Raw genomic sequence first — 25,862 nt, forward strand, 5'->3', positions numbered from 1 at the left:
TCCTTTTTGAGGGGATCTTTGCCTGGTTTGGGGATCAAGGTAATATTGGCCTCATAGAATGAGTTTGGTAGCTTTCCTTCTGTTTCTATTTTTTGAAATAGCTTTAGGAGAATAGGTACTATTTCTTCTTTGAATGTTTGGTAGAATTCCCCAGGAAAACCATCCGGGCCTGGAGTTTTGTTATTTGGAAGGTTGTTTATCACTGACTCAATTTCTTCATAATTAATTGGCCTGTTTAAGGAATCAATTTCTTCCGGTTTCAATCTTGGTAGTTTATAGGTTTCCAGGAAGGATTCCATCTCTTCCAGATTGCTTAGTTTATTGGCATATAGCTGTTGATAAAAATTTCTAATAATCCTTCCAATTTCAATGGTGCTCGTCGTGACCTCTCCTTTTTCATTCATAATTTTAATAATCTGGGTCCTTTCTCTTTTCTTTTGGATAAGTCTTGCCAGTGGTCTGTCAATTTTATTGATTCTCTCAAAGAACCAGCTTCTTGTCCTGTTGATCTGCTCTACTGTACTTCTGGTTTCTGCTTGATTGATTTCAGCTCTAATTTTGGTCAACTGCTTCCTTGTGCATGGATTAGGCCTGTCCCTCTGTTGCTGTTCCAGCTTCTTGAGGTGAGAATATAAAAACTGCATTTTAGATTTTTCTATTCTTTTGAGTGAGGCTTGGATGGCTATGTATTTCCCCCTTAGGACTGCCTTTGCAGTATCCCATAGGTTTTGGACTGTTGTATTTTCATTTTCATTGGTCTCCATAAATTGTTTAATTTGATTTTTGATTTCCTGGTTTATTGAGTCATTCCTGAGCAGGATAGTTCTTAGTCTCCAAGTGTTTGAGTTTCTTCCAAATTTTTCCTTGTGGTTGAGTTCCAATTTCAGAGCATTGTGGTCTGAGAATATGCAGGGGATAATTTCAATCTTTTGGTATCGGTTGAGACCTGTTTTGTGTCCCAGAACATGGTCTATTCTTGAGAATGTTCCATGGGCATTAGAATAGAATGAGTATTCTTTGGTTCTGGGGTGTAGTGTTCTATATATATCTATGAGGTCCAACTTGTCGAGTATGGCACTCAAAGCCTTTGATTCTTTGCTTAGTTTTTGCCAGGGTGTTCTATTTCTGATAGTGGAGTGTTGAGGTCCCCTACTATTAATGTATTTTTATTTATATGTCTCTTTATTCTGGTTAAGAGTTGGCTTGTGTATCTTGCTGCTCCCCTGTTGGGGGCATATATATTTATAATTGTCATATCCACTTGTTGAATACTTCCCTTAAGAATAATATAGTGCCCTTCTGCATCTCTAACTATAGTCTTTAGTTTAAAATCCAATTTATCTGATATGAGAATTGCTACCCCAGCTTTCTTTTGAGGTCCATTTGCGTGAAAGATGGTACTCCATCCCCTTACTCTCAGTCTGAATGCATCTTTGGGTTCGAAATGAGTCTCTTGTAGACAGCAAATGGATGGGTCATTTCTTTTTATCCAATCTGCAACCCTGTGGCGTTTTATGGGATGGTTCAAACCATTTACATTAAGACTGATTACTGAGAGATATGATTTTAATAATGCCACGTTGCCAGTAAAGTCTTTGTTTGTATTGGCTGTGACTTCCTGTTCTGTATCACTCTTGGGGCCTTTTTACTTTTATAGAACCCCCCGTAATATCTCCTGTAGGGCTGGTTTCGTGGTTACAAAATTGGTTAGTGACTGGCGATTCTGAAATGTCTTTATTTCTCCATCAATTCTGAATGACAGCCTTGCTGGCTAAAGGATCCTTGGCTGCATGTTTTTCTCTAAAAGAGCTTTAAATATGCTCCCCCAACCCTTTCTCTCATTCCAGGTCTGTGTAGACAGGTCTGACGTAATTCTGATGCCTTTGCCTTGGTACGTGAGAAATTTCTTTGCCCTGGCCGCTTTCAATACTGTATCCTTGCATCTAATATTTGCGAAATGCACTATGACGTGACGTGGCGTAGGTTTGTCGTGGTTGAGCTTGGGAGGGGTCCTCTCTGCCTCTTGGACACGAATGTTTGTTTCCCTCGCTAGATTAGGGAAGTTTTCAGCTGCAATTTGTTCAAATATCTCTTCTAGACCTCTGTTTTTCTCCACCCCCTTGGGGATGCCGATGATTCTAATATTGGATCGTTTCATTGAGTCAGTAATCTCCCGTAACCTACATTCGTGGGCGTGGATTTTTTTAAGACCATCTTCTATTTTCATTTTTTCCTCTATTAACCCATCCTCCAATTCACTAACCCGTTCCTCTGCTTCTGCGACCCTGGCCGTCAGAGCCTCTTGTTTTGCCTGCATTTGGCTCATAGAATTTTTAATTTCTGTCAGATTCGTTCTCATTTCTGTCCTTAGGGATTCTATATTCTCAGTAACCTTTTCATTAATAGTTTTTTCAATTCTACTCATCATTTTGACCATCGTTACTCTGAATTCCATTTCTGATAATTTGGTTACATCCATATCCATTATTTCTGTGGCAGAGGCCACAGACTCACTGTTTTTTCTTTGCTGGGGGGGGCTTCTCCTTCTTGTCATTCTGATGAGGAGAGGTTGCGGGGTTTCCAGAGCCCAAATTATTGACTGGGTCCCAGGCCATGCCCCTTGTTTTATAGGGATCTTAGGGATGTGGGCTTCTTCTTTAAAGATTTTATTTATTTATTTATGTGGCAGCCAACCAGCGAGAGAGGGAACAGAAGCAGGGGAGTGGGAGAGGAAGAAGCAGGCTCCCAGCGGAGGAGCCCGATGAGGGACTCCTTTCGGGAACGCCGGGATCACGCCCTAAGCCGAAGGCAGGCGCTCAATGACTGCGCCACCCAGGCGCCCGGGTTGTGGGCTTCTTGATTTCTCAGCCTGCCTTCTGTGTTCTGGGGGAGGGGCCTGCCGCGCCGATACTCAGGCAGCCCTGTTTGGGTAGAGTCTCCGCATCCCCTGCGAGGGGGGATGGGGATGGGCACTCTCTGAGCCGGTATTTCCAGGCTTTTGTTCTCTGGCGGCTTTCCCTGGCGGTTTGCTGTGCCTCTTCTGAGAGTCAGAGCAGCAGCGGCCGAATTTCAGCCTCTGTCACAGAACAGAGGGATTGCGGCCCGTTCTCTACTAATGTTCTGGCCACTTTAACTCTGTTTCTGTTGGTGCTGCTCAACCCTGCAGCTTCCCGGGATGTGCGCCCCACACCCGGCGTCCCAGCCCTCACTTCCAGGGCCGGCGCGTCTCTGTCCTTTGTGTTTCTAACGCCGCCAGCCGCCCCGCGCGCGCTCCCGGATCTCCCGGTCTCAGTCTGGATCCAGTAAGCGCACCGGGATTCCGGGGTTCCGCGAGATGCCTGGTGGCGCGCGCACCCGGCTCACGGTCTCAGTCTGCTGTTTTGCGGGTGCCGACCACGAGCCCGCCGGCTCCCCCGTGCAAGTGGCTGCCGCTTCCCGGCGCCCAAACGCGGCGGCTCCCTCCCCCTTCCGTTTATCTTCCGATATCTGTGCGCGGTTTCATGGCTCCCCGCTTCGTACCTCAATACTCAGCGCTGGAGATGTTCATTTGTAGAGATCCAGATGCGTCTTCCTGCGTCTCAGGCTGGTTCCGTGGTTGTTTAGGCTGGTCTGGTACCTATCCAGCTCGACTCGGGGGACCGGCTGAAAACGGTGTCTCCTACTCCTCCGCCATCTTAACTCCCGATAATCTATAGTATTTTTTAGTGTATCTCTTTGTATAGGATTTTTAATGGCTCCTCTGGATACTACATGTATGTGCGTGTGTGTATACATATATATATATATGTATATATATGTATATATGAAGTCCCAAATGTGTATATATATACACATATATATGTATACACACACACACAATATCACACTCTGCTGGTGTCATCATTGTTAACAAGTTTTCTGTCTTGCCAGATGGCCTCTTTCCTGGTCCTTTGGCTAGAAAAAACACGCCTTTGTTGGGCTCTTTTTGTCTGTACCCACTGGCATTTCTGGGTCTCCGGCTTCTTCGGCTCCAAGTCTAGGATATATGAGGCAAAAAGAAAACCCAGGGAACTCACTGCCATGTCATTCTTCATGCCCCCAGGTCCCTAGTCAGTCTGCTTTTTTCTCTCTTCACGGTCTTCTTTTTTTTAGTTTCTGATTTTTTTTTTTTTTTTGCTTTATGTGGAAAATAGACATAAATCTCATTTTATGCTGTATTTTTTTTAAATTTTATTTTTAAGCAATCTCCACACCCAACATGGAGCTCAAATTTACAACCCCAAAATCAAGAGTCACATGCTCCACTAACTGAGCCAGCCAGGCACCCCTGTGCTGTTATTTTATATCTTAAATGTGTTTGAAACATTTTGATTTTTGGAAACATCAAACTTTCAGGGTCTTGCTGTGTTTGTTTTGTATAACGTCTGGGGGTTTTAGTTGTACTTAGTGGTACAGATAGGAGAAAGTAGATCTACTCCCATCTTCCTAGAAGTGGAAATCCCTCCCAGTTTTATTTTTGATCTAATGTAGTATTAAGGTAAATTTTCTTTCTCTTTACTGTTCTGAGTATACCTATGACTCTGACCCAGCCCACTGGATCCAGCCTTGGAATTTACCCCAGAGGAAGTCGGCTCATAGCTAGACTGTCATAGACTTTCAGGCCAGTGCCTTTATTCTGTATACATATCATTCTTTCCTGTGTCTTTCATTTATTCTCCTTTGCATTGTTTCAGAGAGAGAGCTGCTGCTAGTAGAGACCTCTAAGCCACAAGATGGTGCCCCAGAGCAGTTCAAGCTAATCCTTTTCTGTTCTTCTCTGGGTTCCTATTTTTTTAACTTAAATTAGTAAACTCAAGGCCATTTATCTACACCAGCATATAGCTCTGAAGACCCAAATGTGTTTTTCTTTAAGCCCTGTCTTCCCAGTTGTATGAAAACTTAAGCAATGAGTATCAAAAATGTTTTTGTTTGAATTTTTTTTTTTGTATCTTTAACTCAGTGGAAATTCATATGGAAAATTTTAAAGTATTTGTCATTCCTCGTAATGAATTAAGTTGCCATTTATAATTGGGCTCACTGAAAATAATCTGTAATCTCAGCATAGCTGTAGGAAAGGAATGTTATAGGGGTGCCTGGGTGGCTCATTCGGCTTAAGGCTAAGCAGTTAAACTCTGACTTCCTCTCAGGTCATGATCTCAGGGTCTTAGGATTGAGCCCTGCATGGAGCCCTGCATGGAGCTCTGTGTTTAACAGGGGTCTTCTTGTCCTTCCCACTCTTTTTCTCTCTCCCTCCCCCTGCTCATTCTCTCCCTCTCAAATAAATAAATAAAATCTGGAAGGAAGGAAGGAAGGAAGGAAGGTAGGAAGGAAGGAAGGAAGGATGGATGTTGTAAGTGCATTCTGAAGGCGATGCACCTCTCAGTGTCTTTTGAGGTATTTGAATCAATGAGCCAAACTTCCTTACAGTGTAGATGTTTTCTTTTGATTACTAGCCTAACTTTTAAAATGATGGCTTAAACGATTATATAAAAATGTATGGAATAAAACCACTGGTAAATACATGTTAACAGTGTTTGGGTGGTAAGGTATGAGTGGTTTCTTCTTTGTTTTTCTTCTGGTCTATATTTTTCATGTTTTCAATAATGAGCAACTTTTATGATGGATAAAAATAGATGTTGAGTATATTCTTCAGCTAAGCAGAAAATATTTATTAACCATCTAACAAATGTAGAGCCAGCGTGTATATTTTCCTAGCCTTGATAGGCACTCCCTCACTAAAGACAGGGACCATGTCTTTTTATTTGGAGGGGGGGAGATTTTATTTATTTATGTGAGAGAGAGAGAGAGAAGAAGAAGGAGGAGGAGGAGGAGGAGGAGGTGGAGGAGGAGAAGAGAGCGCAAGGGGTGGCAGTGAGCGGAGGCGGAGGGAGAAGCAGACTTCCCACTGAGCAGGGAGCTGATATGGGGCTCCATCCCAGGACCCCGGAATCATGACCTGAGCCAAAGGCAGATGCTTAACCCAGTGAGCCACCCAGGTGCCTAAGGGATCATATTTTTTAAAATTTCATAGGCTCAGATATCTACCACATGCCTTACACATAGAGAGACCTGGGAAATAACTGAATGAACATAGAAGCCACTATTCCCAACTTTGAAGGAAAGAATTATATTTTACTGATAATAAAGCTTTGGGTTTAGAGGCCTTATGCTGGTCTTGGTATACTTTTCTGCTTAAGAATTAGCAAACATTCAGTGGGCAAGTTGTGTCCACTCTATCTTAATTCTAGAACTAGTAATTAGGGATAATAAAACCAAACGCAGTTTCCTAGCATAAGAGGATTAGTAGTGGAGTAGGATGAGCGATATAAATCGAAAGCATTAAGCAGTAATATTAAAAATCTGGCCCTTACAGGGGCGCCTGGGTGGCTCAGTCGTTGGGCGTCTGCCTTCGGCTCAGGGCGTGATCCTAGAGTCCTGGGATCGAGCTCCACATCGGGCTCCTCCGCTGGGAGCCTGCTTCTTCCTCTCCCACTCCGCCTGCCTGTGTTCCCTCTCTCGCTGGCTGTCTGTCCAATAAATAAATAAAATCTTTAAAAAAAAAAAAATCTGGCCCTTACAAAATTCATTCTTAAGTCTAAGAATAAATAATAGGTGCTAAAGCAATATTTGACAACTGACCAAATAAATGAATGTTTTTTTGATTAAAGAATTTTAAATAATATCCTAAAAGCCTACATGGGAAGAAATTATGAGTAAAGGGAAGCTAGATTAAAATCAGTGCCTTTTTAGGGGCGCCTGAGTGGCTCAGTTAAGCATCTGCCTTCAGCTCAGGTCATGGTCCCAGAGTCCTGGGATTGAGCCCCACATCGGGCTCCCTGCTCAGCGGGGAGCCTGCTTCTCTCTCTCCCTCTTCCTCTGCCACCACCCCTGCTGTGCCCGTGCGCTCTCTCCCTGTCAAATAAAATCTTTTAAAAATAATAATAATAATAATAATAATTAAAAATAATAAAATCAGTGCCTTTTCCAATCAAGACTCAAGAAAATTGATTTCTTCAGTGACTTTCAACTCCTGATTTTCATAGGCTCAACAGCTGTTATAAAGAACTTTTATATTTCTGATACAATAGTATATAACAAATTATAATTTTTCATTAACTGTTATTTTACTTAGTAATATCCATTTATAACTTAGTTTAATAAGTTGTAAATAAAAGTAATCTATGGACTTCTTATGAAAGGTTGAATGGTAATGCAAGCTTACCAAGGTACTAGATGTACTAAAAATCCCGACTTTTGAGAGGTAGTCATGCGCACACAAGATGGATGGGAAGTAGAGAAAATGGGAGTAGGTTCACTGAAAAGGAGACTGGAGAATAGAAATTGACAGATCTTTGAGTGGAGAAAAGGATTTCAATGAAAGGTAACAGTCTCAGCAGAATCATGACATGGAAAAGTTGGCTGAAAAGATGCTATCTAGTCTAGCTGTATACAAACCGTGAAAAAAAAGTAGAACCCTTTATTCAAATGGAAACTTACGCAGAATACTGATATATAAATATACAAAAGCTGAGCTGTTTTGGTTGAAACAGGGTGCGAACTAAAACCCGTCCTCGTTGAACCTCCCTCTGTCTATCCCAGTGGACTCTGGAACACACTTTAAAAACAACTCATCTTGTCTATGCTTAGAACCTCCCCCCCACCCAGAGCAGTGAAATGTAGTCTGACCAGTAGGCAGGTGTTAGATATTAATTTGTAATAAGGAAGCATTTCTTCAGGCTTACAAAGATGGAAAATTATTTTAAGGAATGTTTTCTTACCCCTTACCAGAAAAGACTTTTACTACTATTGAGACTACCAGCTGGAAGAACGAGTCCACTTACTTGAGATTCTTCCCTTGGCCCTCTTGGGGACTGGCTTTGTGTTTTTTAGCTCTTGGATGTGGTCTCTCAACTAGCTAAGCAGAATTTGCAGCTGCTGGTCCTGGGCCGAAAGCACATGCTAACACAGCACTCCAAGTGGAGGAAGGATGAGATGAAAAAGGTGCAACAGCAAGCCAGCTGCTTCTTTGCTGACAACATGTAAGTACTGAAGGTACTAGGTGAATTACACTGGGCCCAAGTCATCTGCTTGTTAGTTACCTATTTTCGCCATGTTTAAAGTGCATGCGTATGAATCCAAAAAAAGATTTGAGGCAGCTTACAAAAATATACTTCCTACCGCAGGATAAATTTAAATAGATGAGGAAATCAGGATAAAGGAGAAATAGGAAGAAGATAAAGTCAGAAGTGAGATGAGTACACAGAATGCATGCCATGAGGTCCTACATAGATCATTTAACAAATATTTTATATATATGAGCACCTTCTGTGTTCTTGGAAAACAGCAGTTCTTCACCAAGTCCCTGCCTTCCTGGGACTTAAAATAACAGGTAAACAAATAAAAAGGTAACGTATTTCCAGGCAGTGATCAATGCTAAGAAGACAATAAAGTAGAGTAAATAGCTAAAAAAGGATTAGGTAGGGGGTGGGTCAGAGGGTAGTGAATGGGGTGATCAGGAATAGCCTTTGGGAGAGGACAGGTACAAAGAGAAGGAGCTGGGACGCCTGGGTGGCTCAGTGGGTTAAACGCCTGCCTTCAGCTCAGGTCATGATCCCAGAGTCCTGGGATCAAGTCTGGCACCAGGCTCCTTGCTCGGTGGGGAGTCTGCTTCTCCCTCTGCGTCTCCCCCTGCTTGTGTTCTCTCTCTCTTTCTCTCTCTCTCTCACTCACTCAAATAAATAAATAAATCAGATAAAATCCAAAGAGAAGGAGTCTTTTGAGAAAATGGGAGGGTGGATGGAAGAACATATCAAACAGAGGGACAGCAAGTGTTCAAAAAGCCACAAAGCAAGAATGTGTTTGGTGTGTTTGAAGAAAGCAAGCAAACCAGTACAGATGAGCTGTGGCAGCAGGAGGAAAAGTAGGTAGGTTCTGAGGTCAAAGAGAAGGCGCGGACCACAGTACAGAAGACCTTGTGGACTCTGGTAGGCAAGCAAGAAATCTGGATTTTATCCTAAATATAAAGGGAATGTTGCCAGGAGCAACTTCTCAGGAAGCCAAAGGAACATGGAAAACAAGGTCAGTGACAAAATGGTACAGTGCCCATAAAGAAGAAAGCATCTACTCCAGAGGGGCACAGATCCTCAACAGTACATGTAAAGTTTTAAAATACACTGAGTTTTACATATGGTTTGTGCTGACAAAAGTTTATTTCCAACTTTGCATGGATAATGGGTGTCCCTCAGCCCCGGATCTAGGTTTCATTATGTTGAATGTGATAGCTTCAGGATTTGTCAGAATTCCCCCAATTTTTTATTCCTAAGAAGGTAAAATGGCTCTTAATGCATGGAGCAGGAGGCCAACCCCTCTTTCAGAGCCCAAACCAATCCCTTTTTTCTTTAGCTAAGTCCTTTTATGTGTTCCCGGAAGGGGTTGCTTCTCTAAGAGGAGAAGACAACAGTAACGCTCTTCGCTCACTCACTTTAGGCAACAGTGGGTAGACATGAGGAGCACAGGCTTGGGAATTAGTCTACCCAGATTCAGAGCATGGCCCTGCCACCTCCTCTCTGGGAAGGTGTTTCCCTTCTCTGTCTTCTTCATATGTAACCCCCAAAGGGTTATTAAGAAAATTAAATGAGAGAATACCTGTAAATAATACATGTAAAACGGTGGCAGGGCACCAAGTACATGAACAGCATATATGTAGCGCTGTCCTCATCACTATTATTTTCCTTAGGTGGAGGAATTGGATAAATGTGGTGGTAAAACCAAGAAGCCTGATGGAAATTGGTCTTGTGCTTGGTTTGGGACTTGTATTTATGGTGTTCTTTAAAGTGACCTTCTATGGCTTTGGTTTGAATATTTAAGTTTTTTTTTTTTAAGATTTTATTTATTTATTTGGCAGAGAGAGAGATAGCCAGCGAGAGAGGGAACACAAGCAAGGGGAGTGGGAGAGGAAGAAGCAGGCTCCCAGCAGAGGAGCCTGATGTGGGGCTCGATCCCAGATCGCCGGGATCACGCCCTGAGCTGAAGGCAGACGCTTAATGACGGAGCCACCCAGGCACCCCCGAATATTTAAGTTTTTAACATTACTTTGATTTTCCACTGATGTGCCAAAGAAGTCTTCTCAAACAAACACTACAGAGAATAGTGTAGTGAATCCCCATGTAACTGTCAACTAGCTCCAACGATTACCACATTTTCCTCATCTTGTTCCCCATTAGCCCCTGCATTTTTTTCTTTCTTTCTTTTTCTTGGGGATTTTTAAGGCAGATAGATTGCAGTCATTTATCATTTCATTTGAAATAGCTTAGTATAAAATAAACATCAAAGGGTCCTACTTGGGTCGTTTGGATCAGACATAAGACCTATCCCGTGCTGCAGTCCGAGTCTCCTGAGCCAAGGCGGCTACTGCTGTTCTCACAGCACACCTCCTCCGGTGCTAAGTGCTGAAGCTGAGGGTCCGTTGGAGACTCTGAGTCACTGACTCTTCTCAAAGCAGGAGATGCCTTCGGGTGCGGATCTGGGTGACTTCCCAGAAGCTGCTTTGAGATACCAATTTTAGCTTTGAGGCAGCCCATTATTTTTGGTAGCTTGCAAGGAAGTCTCATCCTGCCCTATTAATATTATGGACATTTTTCGAGTTTCAGTGAGGAAAGGGGTGGAAGGGTGTGCTCTGTGGTGGATAAGGCAAATAGGAACAACACCCGGGGCACACAGAGAACCAACTTTTGAATGTGAAGAGGGAATTATTGTTAGAATTTTCCATTTTAGTGGAAGAGCCCAATTGAGCCAACTTGAGCATTGGCATTCCCTTCCCCTTAGCTTTCGATTTGTGTTCTAGTTAGTGCTGTCTGCTAGCAAAAGACTTGGAAGTGGTTGGATTATAAGCATCACTGGGATCATGTCACTTAACAGTGAGAGGACTGGGGCGCCTGGGTGGCTCAGTCGGTTAAGCATCTAACTTCAGCTCAGATCGTGATCTCAGGGTCCTGGGATCAACTCCCGCCCGTGTGGGGCTCCCTGCTCATCAGGGAGTCTGCTTGTCCCTCTCCCTCTGCTTGTGTTCTCCCCCAGCTTGTGTTCTCTCTCTCTGTCTCTTGTATAAATAAATAAATAAATAAATAAATAAATAAATAAATAAATAAATAAATAAACTTTTTAAAAAGATGCAGAGCACCTCTGAGGAAAGTGGAATAAGAAGTAAAAAGCATAGGGGCGCCCGGGTGGCACAGCGGTTAGGCGTCTGCCTTCGGCTCAGGGCGTGATCCCGGCATTATGGGATCGAGCCCCACATCAGGCTCTTCTGCTATGAGCCTGCTTCTTCCTCTCCCACTCCCCCTGCTTGTGTTCCCTCCCTTGCTGGCTGTCTCTATCTCTGTCGAATAAATAAATAAAATCTTTAAAAAAAAAAAGTAAAAAGCATGGTAAAGAATGCTATCCTCTGCCTCCTGGGGGCTGTGCTTGATTGTATTCTTTCTTATGTCTGACTCAGCTCAGAGGATGACCCGTTCCTACTGTATGCCACACTGCACTCGGGGAACCACTGTAGATTCATCACAAAAGATCTGATGCGGGACCACAAGGCCTGTCTACGTGATGCCAAGACCCAGCGCCTCTTCTTTAAGTGGCAGCAGGGACATCAGCTAGCAATTACTAGAAGGTTTGAAGGATCAAAATTAACCTTTCAGGTATGTTATTGGTTCTCGACATAATGGCAACAGAGTCGAGTATATAGGAAGAATGTGGCATAGTCAAAGAATATGACAACTAGTTGGAGGTTTTAAATGGTTTATTTTTCTCAGCTGTAGTTTGGTATTTGGAATTAGCCAGTTCCTGGAAACAGAAAGTCTGCCAGGGCAAAAGTTTTCACAGACCAGCCCCCACATTAATTGACATAGTGAAAACATCTGCGATGTCATCAATGGTGACTTCATTTATGTCATCGATTATTACCCTCCTACATGTTTTTTATTTTCCTATTTATTTGCAATAGCTGAAAATTCCTTATCCCTTATGGTTCATCATATTTCTGCTAAGCAATTCCTTTTTCCTGGTAATCCTTTTCTGCAGCATGGTCTCGACTGAGTTCTCCTTTGATTCTAGTTTAGATTTCTGCAAATACAAGGAATGTCTCTTATGTGAAAGCAAAGGGAGAAAATCCAAAGGCGAGGTATTGTAGAAAAATACACTAATCAATGGTAAATATCGTCCAATGGTCAAAAAACATACAAAACAACAGATCTGTACAGAAAATCAAGACTGTGGGAAATGATACAGGACAAATGACTTGGTTTTCTCAACAATGGAAAAGTACAAGAAGAATAGAGATGAAAAGTAAAGCTCTATTTAAAATCAAGAGATAATTCAGTCACGATGTAATAACCCAATTTTGACTCCTGTTTAAAGAAATCAACTGTAGAATATATGTATGCACATGTAATAACTGGGGAAGTGTGAACAGTACATATCTGATGATAAGGATTTATTGACTCTTAAGTGTAATAATAGTATTGAACTTATAAAATAGATCCTTATCTTTTAAAGATACATAGTGAATATTACAGAAAAAGTGATATAATCTCTGAGATTTGCCTCACAATAATCTTGAGGGGTGGTATCGATGAAATAAAATTAACCATGTGTTGATAATGGTTGAAGCTGGGTGGTACCTGGGAGTTCGTTATACCATTTCCCTGCTATTGATTATACCAAATTTTCTCTCACATACAAAACTGATAAAGGCAAGAAAAGGAATACTATCGCCTATAAATGTGATGCTTCTATAGACAATCTTTAACCTTAAAAATGAACACCCCCCCCCAGAAAAAGGAACCCCTATACTAGGATTCATCTTCATAGAGCTAGCTGTTCTTTGAAAATCCATTGTTAAGTAAGAGAGAATACTCCTGAAACAAACTGAGAAGTTGTCAGAAAAGAAAGGGAAATGGCCAGGTAACCCTTAGTGTTGTTCTCAATGTTTGGTTCACTTTTTAATTCAACAGCATATTCCCAGTTATGACACAGTGGTGCAAACAACTGGAGACTCGTGGCACATACCATATGATGAAGACATGGTGGAAAGATACTCCTATGAAGTGCCAACCAAATGGCTTTGCCTTCACCGAAAGACATAAAGACTACCCCAGGCTAACCTCGTGTTTGGGCGCCCTTCTGGTCGGCATCAGAGCTCTTCAGCTGATCCTTGTTTAGAACAGTGCTCCTGCGTGATCCACTTTGTCCTGTTTGGTCCAGTTGGTTTGCATGTCAACAAATTGATTTTTTATTAATTAAATAAAATATAATATCTTTTCATAACCAGTTGCATTTGTTTTTGGAGACTTATGCAGACTTGGGGAACTCAAGGCAGAGTGAAGCCTACGTTTCTGCTGGTGGGCCAGCTACCCCACTTACTTGGGCAACAAGTGCTTCCGATATCCATTTTGCTACTCCTGACCTCACCTTCCAGGTTCTCCAATAGCAGAATCAATGCATCTAGGCCTAGGCTGCTCACGTTGTTTCTAAACCCCTTCTCCCATTTCCGATAGCATCTCATCCTGTACAGATTATCTCCTACTCACACTGAATCACTTCATGTCCTTTGTGATAAACTGGCCAAGATATCAGATGCTTATTAGCAACTTTTACTTATCAACCAATGATTTGGGTTGGAGGAAAAGGAGGAGTTCATTCTCTTTAGCCTGTGGTCATTTGTTCTTCATGCTACAATGCCTTTTTCAAATTGGTTCAATATTTTGTGAACTCTATTAGTTCCGTCACTCAGTATATGAGAGCTTTTTAAAGGATACAGATTTTTTTTTCATTTAATCAAGTTTGACTTAGTTTAACAAGTCATAACTTTTCATATTTGCCTCTGTTTTACCTGCTTGCCAGCCAGCTTACACCTCACTGGACCTTGATTTTAACTGGAAATATTCATGTCCCAATACTTTATGTTCTTTACTTAGTCATACATACATGCTGTATGGTTTAATATTCAAGAATAGGCCAAACCAATCTATGGTGATAAAAAATCACAGTAGTTGCCTGAGGCAAGGTCACAAGAGAACTTTCTGGAGGGTGATAAAAGTTGTACGTATTGATCTGGATGATGATAACTTAGGTATATGTGTATATTAGTCAAAATTTATCACACTAAATACTTAAAATGGATGCATTTACAACAACGTATCAAAAAATGTTAACATTAAGGAGATAATTATCTAGAAATGCCCGGGTGGCTCAGTCAGTTGAGCTTCCGGCTCTTGTTTTTGGCTCAGGATATGATCTCGTGGGTTGTGGGATTGAGCTCTGCTTCGGACTCCTCAGCAGGGAGTCTGCTTGAAGATTCTGCCCCCCCCCACTTGCACATACGCTCTGTCTTTAGAGCTCTCATAAATAGATAAATCTTTTTTTTTTTTAAGATTTTATTTATTTGACAGAGAGAGAGACACAGTGAGAGAGGGAACACAGGCAGGGGGAGTGGGAGAGGAAGAAGCAGCCTCCCAGTGGAGGAGCCTGATGTGGGGCTTGATCCCAGGACTCTGGGATCACGCCCTGAGCCGAAGGCAGACACTTAACAACTGAGCCACCCAGGCGCCCCTAGATAAATCTTTTTTAAAAAAATTATTACATGAAATAAGCAAGTAAATTACCTCTTTTACATAAAACCATGTACACAAATGTAAGTAGGGTATGTAGTATGCGGAGAGAGACCATCCAGGAAAAACACAGGAGGGGATGTTTCATCTTGTTATCCATTTACAGGATCCTATCCTGCTGCATGCCTAGACAAAACAGCTCTCCAGGAAAGTGTTTGATAAATCGATAATATTAAAGATGCTGAGGATCAGAAAGTTCTCATAAATCGAATCTGCTTATTTTCTAAATTTCATTAACTGCATACTTAGAAAACTGTGCTTTCAGTAAATTAAACTTCTTCTAAAGGAACTATCCTACTTTTAAGAAAATTTTTTAAAAAGAAAAAGGCATTTGTTAAATAAGCTTATCTAAAAACTTAATGTAAAATAAGCTTATCTAAAAACTTAATGCAAATACCTCACAAGGAGCATGTGGAGAATGGGGGAGGATACAAAAGGAATCCTAGAACTTTAGAGTAGGCTTGAACCTTGAAGAACATAAAGTCCAACAGTAGCATTTTATAGAAGAAGGACAGACCCAGAAAGATGAAAGGGCTTCTTTGGATCCCACAGCTAGTTAGGGGAGACATTTCAGCTATAACCCACCTCCCTGATACCCAGCCAAATAGTCTTTCTTATGTACACTGATGTAGGCTAAAGTAGTTCATAAAAACTCAGACAGACTGAATGGTAGAGCATCCAGTATTTAGATATAGGAACTTTGTTAGCCACGTCAAAGAAAGGGGGTAGAACGAGAGCAAAGAAACAAGGGAGTACCTCTTTAAAGGGCCCACATTTGTAAAATGGCTCATCAACGTTATTTTTGAACTCTTTAATACTATTCAAAAATAAAACCCTGGGGGTGGGGCTCCTGGGTGGCACAGTTGGTTAAGCCTCTGACTCAGTTTTGGCTCAGGTCATGATCCTGAGATCCTGAGATGGAGTCCTGCACAGGGCTCCACACTCAGCAAGGGGTCTGCTTGAGATTCTCTCTCCCCTCTTCCTCAGCCCCTCCCAGTTGTGCTCTCTCTTTCTCTCAAATAAATAAATCAATAAATAAATAAATAAAGCCCTGGGGCTACTGGCTGGCTCAGTCGGAGTAAGATGTAACTCTTGATCTCAGGGTCATGAATTCAAGCCCCACATTAGGTGTAGAGATAACTAAAGAATAAAAATTTTAAAAAGTAAAATCCTAATTTCTGCCTGACAGGAATTGAGGTACATGTGTTCTTTGCCCAGGAGTAGGGGTATTCTAGGACTGTTTAGGGTAAATCACACTGACACAGAACCCTGGCAAATGCAGAGATCTGAAGAAGGAAGACAGCTGTTCTGATCACCTGAGTGGAAAAGAAAAAGCTACGTGTCAAGCAAGGTGCGAGACAATGGGAAGAAGAATTCTTTTAAAAGTTGTGCTCTGAGAAACAACAACAACAACAACAACAACAAAAGTTGTGCTCTGGATTGATAGTATCTTTCAAGTCAGGTACGAACAAATGAAGGCTCTGAAAGGGCATTGACTCTGCCAGTGAAAATACTTAAGTGCTTTGAGCTTCGCTCTGACATGCTCCTGAATTTATACTCTTCCTTATTGCTATTCTCTAGACCCCAAAACAAGAAGATCTCGAAGGGGAAGGCTGAGTTAATGATTCTCTCAGGACTACATGGGGACTACCTCACCTCTGGTACCTTGTTCTTCACATTAAATTAACTTTTGTCTTCAAGTTTGCACTTCAATAGAATGACTTGCTCTCTGGTCCTTTAACAGGTTTGTCACTTTTTAAAAAATTGTCTGAATGCACCATAAAATGCATCATATATGTTCATGTTAGATTTCTTTTTTCCCTAATAGTTTCATTCTAAAGCAAGAATGGAAAGGAAGAGTGTGTTATCTGGGCACCTGAATTCTGGTCTATCATGGTGAGTCTTATATTCATTGGCTAAAAAATATTACCAGGGTAATTGAGGGCAATGCTAAGTGGAGTTCAGATCTGGTATTTCAGCTGTCCTTCAGTGATTTGGAATTCCTAGAGTGAAAAACATGTAAGGGTGCTCTTGTGGGAATGGCTGGGAGTGTAGGAACATAGACTGCTGTGATGAAATGGTGATATTTCGATTTAGGTATTCTTTCAGGCTGGGACTTAAGCAGAGAGAGCTCTCAGAGGGACCAGGCAGCTGTTAGAGCCCTCTGTAACCCACAGGATTGAGTAGGGTTCCCAGGTAAAATACAGGACTATGGGTTATCTGAAATTTGAATTTCAGATAAATAACATTTTTTAGTGTAAATATGTCTCAAGTATTGCAGGGACAGACTTATACTAGAAATATTGTCTATCTGAAATTCACATTTAACAGGTCACCCTGTATTTTTATTTGCTACATCTGACAACCCTTGGTGAGAATTACATGGGAGGGGGAGCAGTAGTGGGGAGTGAAGCATCGAAATAGTCCAGCAGTCCTACGGGAGGCAGGAGGGGAACAAGGAGGTGAGTAAAAGGCAACTGGGTGGGGAAAGACAGGTGAGAAGACCAGCTTTTCCCTGCTTTGTCCCAGCCAATGACAAGTAGTCTGCTTGAATGTATACTCCGTAAGCAAAGGGACTTCCATTTAGAGATCTACTTAGAGAAAGCTGTAGAAAACAGTGAGATGAAAAAACACAAGAGAATACCAATGAGTTAATGCAGTAAGTCTTGAGAAATAATCTTTAATTTTCTCTTATCGTGTCTATTTCATGTTGTTTCAAAATTTCCTCAAGCTCTTTCTCCCGAGGTTTGTTCTTTGTTAGCAGTATTCGATCTGACAGGTGCTTCCAGAGACCCCACATACACAACTTTCATTCAACTGGGAATTGAAATAAACAGGAAGACAATTTTCTAGTCACTGATGGCAGCTAAAAATAGTTTGTGTTGCTACTATAGTACACTCAGTACATTCTTATCAAGTGGATTAAGTTATTAATGTAACCGTAATTTGTTGTAAATAGCAGTGTCATTTGAAGGGTTTTTGGTAGTTTCTGAAAAGAAATGTGACATAAATTTCAACCACATTAAAATAATTACCCCTGGGGCACCTATGTGGCTCGGCTGATTAAGTGTCTGCCTTTGGCTCAGGTCATGATCCCAGGGTCCTGGAATCAAGCCCCACATCGGGCTCTCTGCTCAGCAGGGAGCCTGCTTCTCCTTCGCCCTCTGGCTACTTGTGCTCTCAGGCTCACTCTCTCTCTCTGTCAAATAATTAGAATCTTTTTAAAAAATAAATAATCACCCCTGTCTTCTCTTTGGTGTTAGTTAAAATCCAGCCCCAAACAGCAAATACTTGAGAAATCACTGATAGGGACTTTCATTTCTAATATGGTAGAGACATAAATTCATTTTTGAAGAGACCGGGTCAGATTGCCCAGTCACTCTTAGCTGGGCTAGAACATTACTTGATATCAAGTTTAGTTCACGTCAAAATATTAAAAATCGATTATTAAAACAGATTTCTTTTGCTTTCTATGGCTACATTAGAACAGAGAATGTCAGTGTTCTGACAGGTGCCAATGGAATTCTGTGACAATTCTGCTGTTTATTTGGCCATCTCGGGCAGAGCGGTGTCCCAGCCTGGGAGAAGAGAATGGGCCTCCACACCTCCGTGAAATAGGTTCCTTTGAAAGTGGTTATGGCAGGTCTTCCCAAAGGTAAGTCCCGTTCCCAGACTTGTTGCTTAAGATGTACTGTATTACCAAGTCTTTTTTTTTTTTAACCCCAAGATCAAGACGCATGCTCTACTGACTGAGCCAGCCAGGCGCCCCTATTACTAAGTCTTTTTTTTTTTTTTTAAGATTTTATTTATTTATTTGACAGAGATAGAGACAGCCAGCGAGAGAGGGAACACAAGCAGGGGGAGTGGGAGAGGAAGAAGCAGGCTCCTAGTGGAGAAGCCTGATGTGGGGCTCGATCCCATAATGCCGGGATCACGCCCTGAGCCGAAGGCAGACGCTTAACGACTGCGCCACCCAGGCGTCCCGCTATTACTAAGTCTTTAAAAATAAATTATTCTTATAGTTTTTTCCTCTCTTCAGTGACCTTGTCTTAGAATCCAAAGCTGTATTTTTTTCTATCCTTTGCTCCAAAGCTGAGCCGAATTGCTGTTAAGTTTATATGTATATATGCATGCCTATTACATATATATATAGTTTTTAAAGGATCATTCTCTATAAACTCTTCTACCTTTTTTTTCCCTTGAGAGAAAATGAAAACTTCTTTGTTTGTGTAGTCTTCTACCACTTCTTCCTTGTGTACTCTAATCATAATAATATAAATTTCTGAAGAGGGGCAGCCAAGCTAAGTTAGGGCATTGTTGTATACCAGAAAATACTACTTGCAGAGCTGTGTGCTCACGCACTCCTCAAGGCTTCCTTGTGTTCTGAAGGAAACTTGCATTCCAGGAAGCTGTCACTCCGATAATATCTATTGGCTCAAATGAAGGGTCACGTCCTTTGGCATTGAGTCTTGTTCTGGCAGGCGTGGTCAAATCTTTGAAGAAATGGGTCTTTTCCAAGTTAGGCCCTCTAATGTCCAACTACTAAAGAAATAAACTCTAGTCAGACCAAGTTTTTGAAGAGAGTCTCAGGAAGGATTGCTGCTTTACACAGATAAAGAGCTTTTTATCTTTTAAAACAAATCACATGGCTCTTTTTGTTCGTTGACACACCAAGGGAAGTTTATATGAGGAAATCAGTGTCGAACAGTTTGTGCTTTATACGTGTCAGTAGATTTTTTTATTCCCACCCACTGCTGTTACCCCCAGAGATTCCAACACCACCCATATTTTGGTCTCGTTTCTTAATCTCTTAAACTTGGGTCATTTGGGCTTCCTGTGAGATGGCCAACCTGGACCTTATTACTTAAAACTGTTGCAGCTTCAGAATTGCAAACTTTCAAGCTCTTCGTTTTGACCACCACTCTTTACCCGTCCCACTCCTTCATCCCAACAACCAGCTCACTGGTGTGTTCTGAGGCCCATCCCCTCCTTACTTTAAAGGCCTCGACTGTCAATCCCCATTTGGGTGTGCTTGCCTTCTCCCCCATCCCACTTTTTTTTTTTAAATAAGATTTATTTATGTATTTGAGAGAGAGAGAAAGCAGAGGGAGGGCAGAGGAAAACGATCTCAAGCAGACTCTGCATTGAGCAAGGAGCCCAATGGGGGGCTCGATCTCACAACCCTGAGATCATGACCTGAGCTGAAATCAGGGGTCCGTCGCTTCACTGACAGAGCCATTCAGGCGCCGCCCACCCCCACATCCCACTCTTAAAGCATTTATCTTAGAGATAGTTTCAGTAACACTGAAGATTCTTTCATTCCTTTCACCTCCTGTAGTGCCTTACATAAACCTCATTTTGGAGAGCCCCAAACCACTCCACCTCATTCCTACACACCAGCATTGCTAGAAAAGTCAGGAAATTAGACAGCTGGAACTTCGCTCCCATTTGAAGATTCTTGTTTTCATCTTTCATTGAATTTCCATTAATTTCCTGAAGGTGTTCTCTCAACCTTTGCGATCTTAACTTGAAAAATAGCTTATCTCCTGGAACTTCCATTTCCTTTTCCATTAAGCGGAGAAGATGAGCTACAGCCTTCTCAAACTTTAATGGGCATAGAATTGGCTGGGATCTCGTTTAAAACACAGATTCTGATTTGGGTCTGGTGTACCTAGTGATGGAGTGCTGCAGACCATATTTTGAATAGTATTTTGAGTAGCGGCAAATGAGCTCAAGCTTACATTAAAATAATAATACAACAACACTTGTGAGTCTAAGTCGTGAGTCATAACCACGCCATTCTCACTGTCAGCAGGTGACTTAACCAGAATCTACATGCCATCTGTTATGAGCCTCTTTAGCGAATTTTTGCCCTTTCCAATAATGTTCCTATTCTGACCCTTTCTTCCTTTTCTTTTCTAGGTTACTTTTTCTACTTGCCTTCATTCTCTCCCTTCTTGGTGACTTGAGACCTTGTTCTCTTCAATAAATCCCTTTCCACTGGCTCTTTTCCATTCTAACTGCAAACACCTGTAGGCTTGTACCCCGACAAAACCATGCCTTGCTGGGGTTAGTTTAATAGACAAGTGTCTCAAAGGAAGGTGCCATCTCTACCCCTGGCTTCTTTCCAGTTAGGCATTTCTACCTGGGTGGCCTGCGGACCCTCAAACTCAACCACTTTGGAAACCACTCATCTTCACCCCAACAGAGGGACTTCCTGCCTTACTTTGTTATTTTTTCTTGTTCCTTCCCTCTTACTTGCATACTTATTCAATTAGCAATTACAATTAGCAAATTGTGTTGATTTTTACCTTCAAAATGTCTGTTGTGGGCTAATCAACTCTTGACTACGTTTCCAAAAGAAAATTTCTTTTTAAAAAAAGCTTTGTACATGAAGATATTCATAATAGTGTTACTGATGATGATAATAATAAGTTATAAATAACTAAATGCTCAAAACAAGGGAATGAAGAAGTAGGTATAATTTTAAATGTTAATAGGTATCTCTGGGTGTTAGAATTGTGGATGATTTTAACTTTCTTCTTTTCATCGTCCACATAGTCTGAAAGTGCTACAGTGTATGCGCCATATTCCACTGAGGCACAGATATAGTAGATACTAAGATTCCCAGGTGAGTGTGAGGCACACACCACAGAAGCAGATTTTACAAAAAGAATAAAGGAGAGCCTGCCTCACAACCTCTGGCCCCTTAGCCAGGCCAAAGATGTAAAAGAGTCAGAGGAAGGAAAAAGATAAAGAAGTTTGGAGACAGCCGTTGCCAGGCTCTGAGTTCCTTGGGTGTCCTCTGACCCCAGGACCCCAAGAAAGATGACTCAGTAGGAGGACTTGGAGATCCTCCTGCAGTATGGGTGACCCCGAGTGCTGGCGTCTGAGAACGCTGAAGCTTCTGTGGATGGGGCTGAGTCTGCCTGCAAATATGGAAGATGGCAGAAGGGCTGACAGGGGCATCGGAAAGAGAACCAGAGAGGGCTCTGCCTTGAAAGGTCTGCTGGGGGCCAGATGTAGGAGGGGGGAGGGTTGTCTTAGGCTGGAGGGGAACTTCTGGATGCCCAGGGGATTGAAGAAGGAGCTGCAAGTGGCTGCCTACATGTAAAGATATATGGGCCCAGCAGTGAATCACTGAAGGGCCTAGAAGAGTGGCCTAGAGAAGAGCGTCAGCTTTAACATCTGTCAGGCTCACCAGAAACACCAGCTTTAAAGATCTGCTAGGCCTAAAAGTATTAAGCCACCCATTCTTACCTACCCTCCCCATTCTAGCCCTCCACTGTCCATCCTCCACCTTGGCTAGGGACAATTTTGAGCCAGGAGTGATTAGGGAGGAAAAGCCAACCATGCTCCCTACCCCTTTCCACTGGAGGCTTTGATCTGAAACCAACCTAAGCTGGCAGGTGAGAAATGATGCAGTGCTGTTTGGAATTTTTATTGTTCTGGAACTGGATATTCTAATTTTTGGATTGAGACTGCATTTGTTACTTAAAGTGACCATAGCACTGCATACTCTCTAAGCAACAGAGAAGTAATGGGACCTGCCAGTTTTCAAGTAGAGGCAAGGAAGAGTATGAGAGGAAGAATCACATTGTAGTTTATCACAGTCTGTTCATCATGCCTGTTACCAGAACCCAGATTCCTGCTTCCATCATTTCTTGCCCCCCACAATGGTAACCACTATCTAATCCTCTAACAGTATAGATTCGTTTTGCCTGGTTTTGTACTTTATATAAATGGAATCATTCAGGATGTGCCCTTTTGTGGCTGGCTTCTTCCTTTCAGTCATAGGTGAGGTCCATCCATCCTGTTCATGTAATTGTATTTCATTCATTTTTGTTATTATACAATGTTTGTACTGTGAATGCATCACAAATTATTGATTGTACTGTTGATGGGCATTTAAATAGCTCCCAGTTTTTGCCTATTACAAATAGCACTGCTTTGAATAGTGTATCACTTTTCACAATGGGCGGAGAGCAATGAAAAAATCTCTTGCAAATATTGTTTCCCTTCCAGTCTCATGACTGCTACCCCAGTTCATGACTTCAGAAACTTTCACTTGGACTATTAGCAATAGCCTCCTGATTGAAATCCCCATGTATAGTTGATCATAAACACTGCCACCAGGTTTATAGTCCCAGAGCATAATTCTAGTCATGCTGCTTCCCTAACTCAAAACCATTGAATGTTTCTCCGTTGCCTTCCAACCAGAGCCTCTAAATTCCTTAGCCTAGGCAATCAGGGCCTCCTCCCTGCATTTGTATCCTAATCTAGAACACTTGTGCGTCCTAGTCAAGCTAGGCCATTCCCATGTCCTAAACACAGGCTCTTTTCTTCTTCCTCTGCTTCTGTTTTCATGCCACTCCCACCCCATGTTGCATCATGGTGCCACTCACAGTGCTCCTCACAATTAACATGCCTGTCAGAGTTCTTACGCTCCTAAGCTGAGCTCAGATACACTTCTTCCAGCAGGCAGCTTACATTCCCTACGGCCCAAGGTGATTTCCTGTTTACAGTGCTCTGTTGGACTTGAACTTATGTATCATGAACTGCCTCGTGCTAGTGTTGCTTTCATTCATGTTTCATCTTCCCCACCAGAGTGCGGCCCCCATCTGGTTCATCTGTGTGTCTCCCAGAGCAGCCAGCCCAGCTTCTTACCCATAAAAGGGGCTCAATAGATGTTTGTTGAATGACTTTGGGGAAGTTGTCTGAAAATGTCTTCCTGATTTTTACCTCCAGTTCCCACTTCTCCTTTGAGTGAATTCCCCTCTTGCTCCATGGTAATTGTGTGTGAGCTGGCTAACTCAAGAATATAGTCTCTGGCGTGTGATGCTTTGACTGATCCTCAGGAAATGATAATTTCTCAATGCCACCCTCTGTAATCATTACCATTTAAACACCCTCGGTCTTAAATGAATTCAATATTTACTAGGCATCTGCAGTGTATATGGCACTGTGATAACTGGAATGAAGTTTGCTATACTATACCTGTAAGACATCATTCTAGATTTTTTTTTTTTTTATCTTGGAAATGTTTCAGATCTGTTGTCTGGTTGATTTTTGAAAGTTGCCTTTGTTTCTCCACTGTGGACGAAATGCACTCTGGGTGAAGTTTGGGGACCTCAGCTGAGGTCCAGCATGTCATTTCAAAGCAAGGAGAAAATAAGATTGGAGCCCTCTCTTGCTTTCCTATCAATAATTAGCTTCTCAAAAACTAGTTCCTAAATTAGTGACTGAAGATATTGATTATAATGATCAGAAATCTCACTCATTTGTTCTCTCCCCCATTACCCCAAGAGAGCCTGGCTCATTCTGAGCATCAGAGATGACTTAATTTTGTGGTAAGAAAATAGGAATTAGAGGAAGCCAATTAGGAAACCTCAAGGAAGAGGAAGTGTCTCTAGGCTAAAGGGAAGGCTGTTGAGTCTTATTTTCTCTCTGTTCTTAACTCACTCTCTTGGTGCCTGGCCAACTTTTCTACCTCCCTTTCCCCACCTGACCAGGGGGCTGGAATGAGGGTGGTGAGCAGAGTGAATACAGTTAAATAACATTCATAAAGACCCCAAGAGGACAGGCATGAAAATCTTATCAATGAACTGATTGATGCTTATAGTTCCCATCCCTGTCCACAGCCGTGGGTGAGGCTGCATGTGTGTGGGACAGGGTGGGTAAGAACTGGCTGCTTCCCAAGCTAAGAAAACAGACTTTCACTTCTGAACAATAGCAGAGTGCAGTGCAGGTTGGTGCAGTACTTGGTTTCCTGCTGTACTAGGGAGAGATCAAAGCAATAGCCAACAGTCCAGTCCTTATTTACCAGTGCTTCCCCCTTCACAAAGAGAGCCCTAAGCTGAGTTCAAGTCTACTAGGTGGCTTATTTTCACTGTAATGGGTTTTTTTTTTTTTCTCTATGGCTTTAAGGTGGGTACAGCATGCTTACCTGTTTGAGAGAAGAAACCGAGGTCATGGTCATCAGGTAGTCTGTGGCAAGGCTCAGATTGTAATTCAGTGCTTCTGACGCTCAGAGCAGAGCCTGACCATGTTCAAGACTCTGGCCCCTCCCTTCCCCTTCTGATTTTTCACTGGGACATTTGCTGTTCTCTCAAGCTGTGAAGGGCTTCCTGTGTTATCATGCCTAAGGGGAAGTTATATGTTAAAAACCACCAACGGTTAAGCCCAAGCCAGCTGGGGTCTTCCATTGCTTCTTCCAGTATTCTGGGGAGACCCATGAGAATGCTCAGTGTTTCTCAAGATCTTTGGCTTCCGGAAACAAGAGATCAGTCAAGCGTTTGGTCTTCATCTAACGGGAGTTTGGGAAAACAAGACAAACATCAAAAGTTGCAACAGGATTCTACCGAAGTTGTTACAGCTAAAAATCAGGGTGAACTGAAAACTAAAGGTTTTGGCTGTAAAAAAAAAAAAAAAAAAAAAAGTTTTTGCTCTATAGAAGGGGGGTTGATTCCTGGGTAGTTTTAGTTAAATGTCCTTTGGGTTAGGCTGATGCAAGTTAATTCCCTTTCAAATCAAAATTCTCATTATTGGTGATGACCAAGAGAATCCAGGCACAGAATGATATTGCTTGGTAAGGAAAGGCTGGAGCATAAGGGAAATGACAGTCGTGTGACTGCTATGTTGATAACCATCATACTGTACCCACCACTGGTACTGGAGGATGAGAGAATCACACTAGATGTTATGGACAAGGGGGCAGGGGAGTGTTCCTTTATTGGCATCTGGTCAGGTAAAGGATTTGAAGAGCTTTCACAAGTACCTCATGTAAGTCACAGAAACACACTTCACCCCATGTTTGGTGCTTCATTTGTCCTCTTTTGCCCATAAATTATAGAACTGAGGTACAGAGAAATAATTTTTCTCCTCCTCGGAGATTCAGCCAGAATGACAACTCTCAGGCAGCCAACCGTAGCTACTGGGGTGCAGGAAGAGCTGCAGGACTGAGACTGCTGTGAGAAAGATAACAAATAGGTAAAGCTACAGTTACAGCCAGGTTCTTGCCCTCCGTCCCCCGAGGAGCAACAGATTGGTAAGTGTGGCCAGGAAGCGGGGCAGAGGTCTACCCCCCTCCTACTGTTCATCCAAGCTGCTACATCTCTCTGTCCTGGCTGCTGTTGATCTTTGGGTCACCCTAACATCAAGAAATCCTAACTCTCTGAAAGTACC

The 25,862-nt window shown here is 42.2% G+C and overlaps 1 protein-coding gene across 4 annotated transcripts in view; it reads left to right on the plus strand.

Annotated features, from left to right (window-relative positions):
• The window catches only part of PRORP (protein only RNase P catalytic subunit), a 140,165-nt gene extending 126,830 nt beyond the window's left edge, over nt 1-13,335 (plus strand). For all 4 annotated transcript variants that reach the window (XM_045800012.2, XM_045799995.2, XM_045799987.2 and 1 more), the window contains 3 exons: nt 7,909-8,057; nt 11,513-11,708; nt 13,023-13,335. In XM_045800012.2, coding sequence (XP_045655968.1) covers nt 7,909-8,057; nt 11,513-11,708; nt 13,023-13,154 — 477 coding nt within the window. In that variant the 3' untranslated portion in view covers nt 13,155-13,335. The remainder of the gene's footprint in view (nt 1-7,908; nt 8,058-11,512; nt 11,709-13,022) is intronic.
• Nucleotides 13,336-25,862: the final 12,527 nt, after the last annotated feature.

Source organism: Ursus americanus, chromosome 35 (genome assembly GCF_024610735.1).
Source record: "Ursus americanus isolate L20-20 chromosome 35, mUrsAme1.1.p, whole genome shotgun sequence".
Lineage (NCBI taxonomy): Eukaryota > Metazoa > Chordata > Mammalia > Carnivora > Ursidae > Ursus > Ursus americanus.